The sequence below is a fragment of the Folsomia candida genome, unplaced genomic scaffold, assembly GCF_002217175.1.
Source record: "Folsomia candida strain VU population unplaced genomic scaffold, ASM221717v1 Fcan01_Sc001, whole genome shotgun sequence".
Taxonomy (NCBI): domain Eukaryota; kingdom Metazoa; phylum Arthropoda; class Collembola; order Entomobryomorpha; family Isotomidae; genus Folsomia; species Folsomia candida.
Window position 1 is genome coordinate 9,291,960 of NW_019091193.1, and position 11,596 is coordinate 9,303,555.

At 36.0% G+C, this 11,596-nt stretch overlaps 3 protein-coding genes across 4 annotated transcripts; 2 read left to right on the forward strand and 1 right to left on the reverse strand.

Moving 5' to 3' along the window:
• Nucleotides 1-683: 683 nt before the first annotated feature.
• On the forward strand, nt 684-4,165 carry LOC110860205 (pyrimidodiazepine synthase). 2 transcript variants are annotated; one of them, XM_035845902.1, is made up of 9 exons: nt 684-747; nt 813-1,058; nt 1,113-1,247; nt 2,826-2,931; nt 3,004-3,146; nt 3,215-3,294; nt 3,396-3,537; nt 3,682-3,809; nt 3,875-4,165. In XM_035845902.1, exons 3-9 carry the CDS (start codon nt 1,223-1,225, stop codon nt 4,001-4,003), a joined length of 753 nt encoding a protein of 250 aa, XP_035701795.1. In that variant the 5' UTR covers nt 684-747; nt 813-1,058; nt 1,113-1,222; the 3' UTR covers nt 4,004-4,165. The 2 variants fall into 2 exon arrangements, with proteins under 2 accessions (XP_035701795.1, XP_021964953.1); XM_022109261.2 differs by having other exon boundaries at nt 685-747; nt 1,132-1,247.
• Nucleotides 4,004-7,514, reverse strand: LOC110860194. The gene is made up of 10 exons (XM_022109252.2): nt 7,377-7,514; nt 7,138-7,288; nt 6,897-7,067; nt 6,575-6,751; nt 6,347-6,497; nt 6,109-6,271; nt 5,837-6,027; nt 5,596-5,747; nt 5,086-5,494; nt 4,004-5,012 (listed from the first exon to the last, which is right to left on the reverse strand). Exons 2-10 carry the CDS (start codon nt 7,258-7,260, stop codon nt 4,324-4,326), a joined length of 2,226 nt encoding a protein of 741 aa, XP_021964944.1. The 5' UTR covers nt 7,261-7,288; nt 7,377-7,514; the 3' UTR covers nt 4,004-4,323.
• Nucleotides 7,515-8,997: 1,483 nt separating this feature from the next.
• Nucleotides 8,998-11,564, forward strand: LOC110851001 (zinc carboxypeptidase). The gene is made up of 14 exons (XM_022098629.2): nt 8,998-9,254; nt 9,364-9,449; nt 9,517-9,595; nt 9,694-9,757; nt 9,843-9,926; nt 10,009-10,021; nt 10,114-10,230; nt 10,312-10,355; nt 10,423-10,491; nt 10,585-10,597; nt 10,711-10,910; nt 10,982-11,056; nt 11,125-11,182; nt 11,258-11,564. The coding sequence occupies exons 1-14, from the start codon at nt 9,051-9,053 to the stop codon at nt 11,391-11,393; spliced, it is 1,242 nt and encodes a 413-aa protein (XP_021954321.1). The 5' UTR covers nt 8,998-9,050; the 3' UTR covers nt 11,394-11,564.
• The last annotated feature ends 32 nt before the right edge of the window (nt 11,565-11,596 follow it).

An 11,596-nucleotide genomic window follows, 5' to 3' on the forward strand; every position in this document is an offset into this window, starting at 1 on the left:
AATCAAACCAAAAGACCTTGTATTTTTCTCGACACAAAAATCAGTATACAAAAGTATGCTTATGTACATATGCATACATACATACATTATATAATACCAAACCCAAAACCGAATATATCATTTCACACATAGTTATATGAATTTAAAGCATGTATTTATCCTCAGAACGAACCTAAAAAGCTAATTGGATATATTCATTCATACATTGTTCATGCATATTTACATACATATTCGTCTAGCGTACAAAAAAAACTACTCAAGGCAAACCATTTCTTTTAGTTTTCGTTCTTTCGGTCTTCCAAACTGGAATTGAATATCATTAATAAATTGAAGAGAAGAGTTTAGTTTTTCATGCTACGCAAATAATCTTAGATTAACTCAAGTGGCTTGTTTGGTGCCAAGTGAAGGTTATTTCATCTTTATTGAGTATACAAAATTATGTAATTATTATGGATTCTTGTATGCCATGCTTTACACGTTTTCCTTTAAAAGTGGTGATGATTGGAATTTGCAATAATCAGACTTGTTATCTACAACATTTTGATATTGAAAATTTTGATAAGCATTTGTCATAAAAAATTACGTTCCATGCACGCATTGGCATATGTGCATACGTGGTGGACAACAGTCAGAAATGAATTTAAAAACCAACTGCATAATGCATATATGGATTTGATAGCGTAATTTTTCCAGACATTGGATCACTCGGTTTTTAGGCATGACGGTGCACTTTTACCTCATAGTTTCGTGAGCAAAATAAATGTAATTCATCATGGGTTCTGGAATCTGCGTCATTAATTTTATCTTTACAGATATACGGCATACAATTAAATCATTGTAATCAAACAATCGGATCGGAATAAATATAAATGTTGAGCAAATCAAGGACTGCTCAACAGTTGACCAATGCAAGGAATCACGCTGAGAAAGTCGTGTGAACCACATCTGACAAGAATATATTCTGCTCATCTTTCACATCCACACGTTTGGGACATTTCTCCAGATCGATAATTAGGAGGTGGATTTCTCTCACTGCGGCTCTATCGCTACACTTTTTGGTACAACTGCATTGAATCAAACAGACACACAAAAAGTTGATATCGCTTGAATAGTTTTTATCTAAATAAACAGGAATCACGGATTTAATTCACTTTAATTCATACGAGAAGAGGAAGATCCTGCCTTCTCACTCATCCATCTTCAACCTTCAACGCTATACAGAATGAATTCAAAACACCTCGCTAAAGGTATTAGTTTAGATAATTCTTTGTAATTTAATGTTAATTTTGTCGGAATCCACGGATTCGTGCAAAAATGATTGTTCAAGGTAAAATGAGAGAAATTAAATAGTAGAACCAGTTATTATCTCATCATACATGTGTATATTATGACTTGACAACTTGTTCTACATCTACATATTAGTAGAGTATGGTCGGTTAGGAAAGAAAGATTTGAAAACGTATATTTATTTGTATGAATGAAAAAGTGTCACCGAGTTGGAACGCGGTATTTTTGTAGTCCATGCGATTGACTATCCAAATCAGAAAACCGGAAGTTAATATCTCGAATAGTTCAAAAATGAGAGCACAAAATTCAGAGCAAGTCGCAAAAAAAATTTGCCACTACTACGAAAAAGTGTGCGAGCGCGCTCCGATAATGGTTAATAGCCACTTCGAAGGAGAAAAAAATCATAATGGGGCAATTTGTAGAGTTTTAGATATGTATGAGGGGAGGAGGAATGCTGAATTCAAAAAATAAAAAAATCGTCCAGCTCCTGTAACGACCCCAAAGTAATACGTAGACTTCAGCAGGAATGTCAAAATAACCTTGGGATATCAGATGGTAATTTGGGCTACAAATTGGAAATATCAAAATTAAGATTATATGACATTAAACCTACGAAGTTGGGGGTCAAATCCTATAAGGCGACACCTGCACCAAAGTACAACCAAGGTCAGCAAAAAAAGAGCAAAGCCCAGCTCTCGGCAGATTGCTGAAAAACGAGTCAAGCAAAACATGCCCGTGATTCTGATCATGGATGATGAGACCAAGTGCTCGACTGATCCAGATGAAGTCCCTGGGAGGAAGTACTACTCTTGTACTAATCAGAAAACGTTTAAAGATTTTTTCAAATACACGCCGAAGTCAAAATTCCCCACATAGCACAAAATCGGGCAAGCATTGGACTCATTGGGGGACGTCTCAAAGCCCTTCGTGACCACAGCCACCATGACCTCGGAGAGATATCTGAACTATTGTGTAAAGAAGATCTTGATCAACTTTATCAATAATCGTAATGTACTTTTCTGACTGGACACAGCAACATGTCATTCTTCAAAAGATGTTCTGGACTACCTGCGGTCGAAAAAAATCGATTTTGTTGCAAAAAAGGAATATGCTCCCTACGTCCGTCGGGCAAGACCAATTGAACAATTTTGGGCATTATGCAAGAGAGAATATAGTCGTCGAACAAAACCACCCACAAACTCGGTAAGATTCCGTCACATTTGGACACACACCTCAAAAGTGGTAGCGAGAAAGAGTGGCAAAGCACTTCTGGGGACCTCGAGGCAAATAATTCGCCAGATAGGAAGGATGGGGGTCTATGGACCAAATGAAGCAAAAAATTGAACGTTAAGGACCTTGTTCTTAACCCCTAAAAATGTCATTGGAATTAATTAGGTTTTCCGGATTTTACAGGCATTTTTGAAATGTTTCTTTCCTAACCGACCATACTCTACATATTTTGTTGTAATTCATTTATATAGATTATTGCACGACATCCTGAATATCACTGTAAACGTCATTTCTTATGATAATTCCAGGGTCACAATGTCCTCCACCACCGGTTGACAAATTGCGGATCTATAACATGAGATTTTGCCCTTACGCTCAAAGATCTGTGTTAGTCGCAATTGCAAAGAATATTCCGTAAGTTGAAAAAAACAGGAAAATTACTCGAAATATATAGAGAAATTTTCAAATATGATTAAATTCAAATAGACACGAGATTATCAACTGCAATTTAGTGGACAAACCGGAATGGTTATTCACAAAAAATCCAGGAGGAAAAGTTCCCGTGTTAGAGGAACCAGACGGAAAGATTTTGTACGAAAGTCTAATAGTGTCTGATTATCTAGACGAAGGTATTAACATCAGATGAAATCATGGATTTAATTATGGATTTAATTATTTGTGCAAATTATTTCCAAAGTATATCCAAATCGTCCGTTGCATGCAAAATGCCCATATCAGAAGGCACTGGACAAACTTATGATTGAAGAGTTTAACAAGGTATGTATAAATACTCATTAACGAATAAGCTATTTTGGGTTTGCATCAAGTCTTAAATTATATATAAACCTAACAAAATTACACATTTGTTGTGGCGACAGGTTACAACGTTATTCTACAAAGCTTTGACAAATTTGAAACCAGAAGGTTCAGCCGCTCTGAAAGACAGCCTGGTAGAATTCCAGAAAGGACTTTCACCATTTGAGAAAGAGTTGGAGAAAAGAGGCACAACTTTCTTTGGAGGTATTAATTTGTACACATTTACAGTCATAATACGTATACACATTTATGTTGTTTAGCTCTATTGCTACTTATTATGTGGGGAGTTATGTGCAAATATTAATTTGCAATTCTTGGCATGATTAATAATTCTGACCACATTAACAGGAAATGATGCTCCTGGAATGCTAGATTACATGATTTGGCCATGGATTGAACGCGTCCCAGTCATGAAGTTATCCACAGACCCGGATATTTTCGATTTCGAAACTGCGAAGAAGGATAATCCCAACTTGGTAAATATATGCATACAGCTTTAATTGCAGATAGAATGACTATCATTAATTGCGATTGTTTTTAGGAATCATGGCGAAATGCAATGAAAGAGGATGATGCGGTTAAGCAATACTATTTGTCTGCTGAAAACCACCTTAAATTCATCAAGAGTTTTCTGGTTGGAAAAGCCGATTACGATTTTCTCGTTCAATGATAAATTTTGGAACTTTGAGATTATTATTTGCATGGCGCTCACGAACCGACAATATAAAAATTGTAAAGACATTTGAACTAAAATTATAATAATTGTACATGTATAGTATAAGTAATTGCGAACTTGAACGACAATAAAAATTTGAATATCTACGTTATAAAACTGGAGATTAAATGTTTATAATGTTAACGAACATTGAAAGCAATCGCAAACGGTTGTTCCCGATAATTAAATATATGTAAATTACAAGTATGAAAAATGGAAACCTGTAAATTAGAAAATACAAAGTATGGCAGAATCTTACATTTAAATTTACAATGTCATTCATCATCGCTCATATCCTTTGCCCATGAACTGTTAAAGCTCATCTCCATTATTCCTTTGTCATCAGACCAATTTTGTATTAAGGACGACTTATTGACTTCTGGTTGAGTAAGGTTGGAAGACGATAAAGATGTTCTGACTTGAAGGGCTAAACTTGAACGTCGTGAATTAGGATTTCCACCGAACGAAGTATTGCACGTAAACTGTAACTCAGTAACACTTGAGTTTGCTGAAGCGGTTGGTGTCATGCATAAGGAATTCAAAAGTTTTGCAAGTCTGGCTTCAGTTTCTGGAGTGCATAACTCTGAATCATTATCATCATGATCTACAACTGGATCTTCATTCATAACAACTGTATTATTGATGCTCGTGTCGTGTTTGGGGGGTGATAAGATAACTTCTGTTGAGGATTTCTGGTTAGACCTAGAAGGTGGGCGGCTCAATCGAAGGTTTGGCAGTGGTGGTTTTTTAGGATTCAAATCAACACTAGGAACGGGGGATATTGGGGGTTGTGTTTCCCTTGGAGTGGGGACTGAGTTAGCCACTATTTCACCAACCACCGATAAGTTAACGTCATTATGTGGGTTGTTTGTTTGATTAGTAATATCATTAAAGGGAGACGAAGTATACATCCGTTGAGAAATTGGGTTCGGTGATAAAATTTTCACAGGTGTAGAAGTATGACCTATTAAAATTATATCAAAATCGAATTTAGTTACTCACAAAATAATATGTTCGATACTTATTTCAGATCTTACCTTTACTTATAGTTGGTTGTAGAAAATTTAAAATTCTTGGAGTGTAACCACTTATTCCAACTAATTTTGTTTCCTTTGTAGGAGTTATAAGCATTGACTTGTTCAATGTGGGAATATTGACCTTAGAAAGAATACTCCAATCTACATCCACAAAATTGGATTTCGCGTCATTGAGTAGCCTATTCAAATCACACTCTGAGAATTGTGTTTTAATTGCAAGCCTCTGGGCTTCTATAGGCTTCCAACACAACTTTAAACTATTAAATTTTAAGTTTGACTTTTTGAATTTAAGCAGCAAATCTGGTGGTACAGGTTCTCTCAGTCGATCATCGTCCAAAAACTTTTTAGTCACGGTGACTATAGTATCAACATAATCTTGAATACTCCATGGTTTGGGCAGAGATGTTGACTAGGGTAATTGCAAAAATACAAAAATAAATATACAATTCAAATTAATTGCAATAAATCAAGTTGTAAGCATTCATTATTAAATAGGAAGAAAAAACTTACAATATATAATTGATCTACATCCAGCACATTTAATTCCTGAGTCGGCCGCCCAATTATATACCAGAAACTTTTGTATCGGTCAAATTGTTTTTTCACGTCTTCTCTTAGGTGGGCAACACTGTCTAATTGCGTTGAAAACAAACTATCTATTCCTTCAAAAATACATCAATATATGACATTAAAATTGATACCGATTGTTTGTTCGTACACATGTCTATACTTTGGCAAGTGGAAAAAATACCTTTCATCGCCTGAGAAAACGTGTCACTCTGTCGTGAAAGTAATCGTCCTAGTGTTTCAATACAGGATGAGGGCGAGTACTGGAAATCATTGGTAGAATTTAGTTCCGGAAATTTTTGTTTACAGTATTCAATTTGTCTCGATTTCTTTTCAACTTCTAATTCAAACGACCGTTTACGTTCAAGTAGCTTCCTAAACCAAATCAAAAGAAAATGACAAATTATTTTATTCTTTGAATAGTTAATTCGCAAAAACATGATAAAGACCACTAACACTTGTCTCTTCTGTGCATTTATGCTTGCTTTTAGCATTTGGTTACGAATTATAGTTGTATTCTTAACAAGAATTGAAGTCTGGTGCCTAAGAAATAATATCTGTCGGGACGTAACGAAGGAGTTGCTAAAGTACTTTGGCCGGTTATACACTGGAGAACATTCTAGATAAAGGTAAAAAACAAAATATTAGTAACACTTGAGTACGTGGAACTCAAGGAAAGACATAGTGTACAGACCTGGAGATAGGGTCATGCCACCACTCATGGTACGTGATAACACAAGATCTACAAAACATTCAATCAATTGTGTGAAACGATCTCTAATAGGATTCACCAGCAAAGATCCCAGCGCTTCTAGTTTGACTTCGACAAAAAACTGCGAATGCCTCTGTAGAGTTGTAAAACGAAAACGTTACGGTATGATTGAGTAGAATTTTATTTGGTATATTTATACTGGAAGCTCACCGGAATAATTTCCTTTAACCAGTTTGAGATGACTCGACGAAACAGACTATCCGTTTTCTTATCGTAGATGGGCCAAACATCTCTGAATCTTACTTCAGCTTCTTTATAGTCATAACATTGACACAAGAGATGAAAAACGTGACCAGTCGCTTCAGGGTTCTGTACTGAAAAGCAGTCCTATAATTTAAAACAATGCATTTAAAGTTATTTTAAATATAATACTTATAAATATAATATAATACTTTTACTTATAATACTTATATTTATATAATACATAAATATAATACTAAGTCTCTAAAATATATGCCTTTTAGCGACTTACTGGTGTGAATTGGAACTGCAAAGATGACTTATTATCATCTGCAAGCTCTTTTACTTGAGATAGTAGGCAAATCTGAAGAAGTCGTAAATTTTGATTCAACAGGTCACAAGAATCAAGTCTTAATTTGTCTACATCATCATCTCCATAATTCAAATGTCCTGTTAGGCCACCCTAAACCAATTAAAGAACAATCATCAAGAGTACGATTTCGGTTCCACAAACATAAGGATCACCGTGTTACCTGGAGAGTGCAATTTGGGGTTAAACAAGGCCGACAATTATTGACTCGAGAGGTGGTGTCGAGACGAACGTCCGATGAGCAGGGTTCATTGTAGCTTTGGAAAGCTTCTTCAGCCACAAACATTGCGATCTTTTTGTATCTTCTTTAATTTCTGAGAGATAAATATTTTAATGTGGTTTAACCGTTGTCGAAATATTTGCATGCCTTCGGAGTTCGGATGTTATAGTGCTTTTATTTACCAGCCTGTGGGTGTGGAATTCAGAAGGGATGTTTATTTTTGCTGAAATGACCTCTGATTACAGTTCACAGTTGAGCAAAAGTGGTGGTAAACAAGGAGAGCGCGGGGTGCCGGTGTCCGCTCCTCAATTGAGACTACACGCTGTCACAATGCTAATGCTTCTATTCGTCTCATGTTCCCACACCGACAAGAATAAAATGAGATCAACATGGCATTTTTCATGATCTTTATTAATAAAAGTCATAATAGGGTTGACAAGGGCAGGTCAAATGGGACAGAAATATGCACATAATAGAAAAAATATCGAGGTCACTTCCATCCCGAAAAAGTTGGTGTCCCAAGATAGTTGTTTTATCACATCCAACGGATCCAACATAAAGCGTATTTTTTAAATTGTTAAATATTTTTTAAACATTTTCTGATCAGAATCGCGTATTTACATATATGCGCATAGATTTTGTATGTCTTTGAGAGAATCAAAATTTCAAAAAAGTTGGGTTTAGTGTTGGATATGAGAAAGCAGCTCCATATCTGGCACTACAATGATGCAAAAATTTATATTTAATACGAGAAGAAAATCCTCCTTCACTTTTCGCACACTCACCAACGTATCTATTACCATAACATAAGGACATCAAAATATAAAAATCTAACTCTACGTGCTGACCCTAGCATTATATATGAATATAAATATTGATCTGATGTCACTACGTCTTTCTGCGATTTTTTTCTGCCACTTGTTGACTTGGGCATATGTATGCGTATTCATTCATAACAATAAAATTACCTATTCTTTGTTTACATAAACCTAGTATCGAGTCATTCTTGCATATTTTATTTAATATCCACATAATGAAATGTACATGTTATGTCAACCAATTTATGATTAATTCCGGATATCACCCACCTGCCTTTAGTAATAAGTATTTCCGTATTTCCCGAGAAAAACATTTGCGTCACTGTAATGCATAATACCTTATATCATCACTCATTATCAGCATGTATATTAATTAAGAACATATGTATGGTCAATGACTGCATGAATTATAGCATGTAACATGCAAATTGTTTGTTTGCTTAAAATTGTCATCGGAATTTATCTGGTTTGTTCTCAGCGCATTTACATTATCAACCAACAATATATTTTCGATAATGACAATATTATTTGAAAGATGTAGGTATATCTGGCGTAGTTGTGTGGGAGGAGTGTGCCGTGTGCAAATTTTTTAATTGGTTTTCCCGATTTCAATTCAAGTGTCGATAAAATCGATCGTTCATGATGCACATAGTCCAAGGTATATATACGATATACATACTTATTCCTGGTCAAACTTCACCACGAGCCACCAAGACAAACACGTATATTAACTATATTTGTATGTATGACATTGCATAAATGTACTTCCAGCCTTGTAGTGAATTGATTGATGTGATATCGGGAAACTCACTCAGTATTTGCGAGATTTTGAAATATTCCCTTCAATCAATCAGGCCGTGTAATTACCAATGAGGACTTGACAATCATGTAGATAAGTTGACAGATTTGTACGGATTACATTGCTTTGTTAAAATTATAATCATCCGATTGTATATTCCTTGTTGCCTGTATAAAAAGATGGGGTAACCTTTGCAAGCTCGCATTTCGTTGCGACTTGGTTCATATTCGGATATCGTCATGAAGCTATCTCTGTGCCTTGTTTTCGTCGGCTTGATTGCCTTGGCTCTTTCAAAGCAAGTCAAATACGACAATTACAAAGTATTCCGTATTACTCCACAGACTGAAGAGGAGCGAAAGGTCCTTCTCGACTTGGAGGAAAATAACCCTGGAGTCGTTTTCTGGAAACATGTCCGACAAGTTGGTCTCCCCGTTGACATCATGGTACAAATGACATATTATCACTTTAGTCTTGCATTATTAGAGCAGCACTTAATTTCTGGCAGCAAATATACATAGAGCATAATTAAATTCGCGATCTTTCTCACTTAAGGTTCCTCCTCATCTTCTTCCAATGATGGAAGAAGGGGTGAAGGGTAGAGTGCTCAACATGCAAGAGATGGTCGATGACGTTCAGAGGTAATTTAGGCATAAGTGGGTATAAAATAGTTTCGAATATTTTTTATCTAAACTCATTCTTACTCAGCCTCATCAATGCTGAAGCTCAGAGCTCACTTAATGCGGCACCCAGACTTTCATGGGACGCATACTATCCAGTCAACGAGGTACTTGTTTTAGAATTATCAGCTCTGCATCAACTGATATGCATTGCCACCAGTAAAAAGCTATATCATAAATATAATGCTGCATATTATCCACGTAGATCTACCAATTCTTAGATGACACCGCCGCAGCTCACTCCGCCATCGCTACCACTGGATCATTCGGTAAGTAATAATCTGATGGTAATCAAGCTATACATCCTGTCATCACTGGAATAACTTTTATCGCTATGTATATTGAATTCGACAGGAAACTCCTTTGAAAACCGTCCACTTCGTTTTATCCGATTGAACAAGGGAAACACCGCTAAGCCAATCATCTTCATTGATGCCAGTAAGCAAATGAATAGCAAAGAGAATTAAAATTTAATGTCTTAATCAGGGAATAACAAATTTTTTGATTTTTTGCATTGCAGATATCCACGCCAGGTAAGTATATACATATGTATACAATACAAGACTTGCAAATAACAGCTAAAAGCATGACATAATTTATATATATTATGTTTAATTAAATTAAGAGAATGGATCACAAATACGATTGCAACTTGGATTACGAAGGAATTGCTCGAGGGAGAGGCCCAAGGCTGGTTGGATACCTTCAACTTTGTCATTGTTCCAGTTATGAACCCTGATGGGTGGGTGTTTTACATAAATATTCTTTTCAATATGATTTTCTCAATGAGATGAGATATAAGAAGTGTACGTTTCTGACACAGTTATGAATATTCCCGTACTACTGACCGTATGTGGAGGAAAACCCGTAAGACATTAGAACATAATTATTTTAGCATTATAACTGGTGTTACCTTACTTTCACGATTTCTTAGGATCCAACTACGGTGGAGGTACGTGCCGTGGAGCCGATCCTAACCGAAATTTCAGATTTGGATGGAATAGTAAGTTAAATTTATGACATAGCCTCATACATGCATATATCTACATATACGATGTATCCCCAATTAAAAACGTTCATTTTTTCTATCTTTTAGCCGGAGGATCCAGGTAATGTCCGTAGCTTATCAGCCGTGTTTTGGAAAATGGACTCAATCCGCCCTTCGAACAAAGTTAAGTGTCTAAACGTGAGATGTTACAGCCAAACTTTTCCATTTTTTCAGCAATCAACCTTGCTCCGACACATACATGGGAGTTTCTGCCTTATCCGAACCAGAGACTGCCGCTGCTGCAGCATTCCTCGATACCATTGCCTCTGAGACAATTTTCTACCTTTCCCTTCACAGTTACTCTCAGCTTATCTTGATTCCTTATGGAACTGATTTAGGCCGAGTTCCAGACCACGCTCAACATATGGATATTGGTAAGTTAGGCTAAGGTTAATTTAACTACTACGCAATTTTTACTGATTTAAATAAAATGACAATCTTACAGGAAACGCCGCCGCAACTGCTATTGCTCGAAGATACGGAACTCGATTCACTCCTGGAAATATCGTCGAACTTTTGTGTAAGACATACACTTTGTTGTGATCGAAATGTGTGTTTCTTCATATTTTATCTTCTATTTGTCTGTAGATGTTGCTAGTGGAGCGAGTGTTGACCATATGAAGGGAATTTATGACACCGATCTTGCGTGAGTTGGGCAAATTAGTGAATTCAAAGTATGATTGGAAGGGTAGTAGATTACAAAAGTATATTTTACGATTAGGTACACCTTTGAAATGAGAGATACCGGACGATATGGTTTCGTTTTGCCAGCTGATCAGATAACCCCCAGTTGTCTGGAGTTCATGGATGGGTTGAACGTTATTCTCGAGAGACTTGCTACCAAATACGCCAAATAAGTCAATCTAATTATTGAAACTCTGTTGCTTTAATATATCATTTATTTCAAAAGAAACTGTCAAATGACATAAAATCCGTTCACAAAAATGTAGTAGATACCAGATCTGGCAATCATAACTATAAACATTAGCAATAAATCATCGCACATTTACAAAAATAATGACAATCAATCAAAAGAACTTAGAGTGGGTGATTGTGCTAT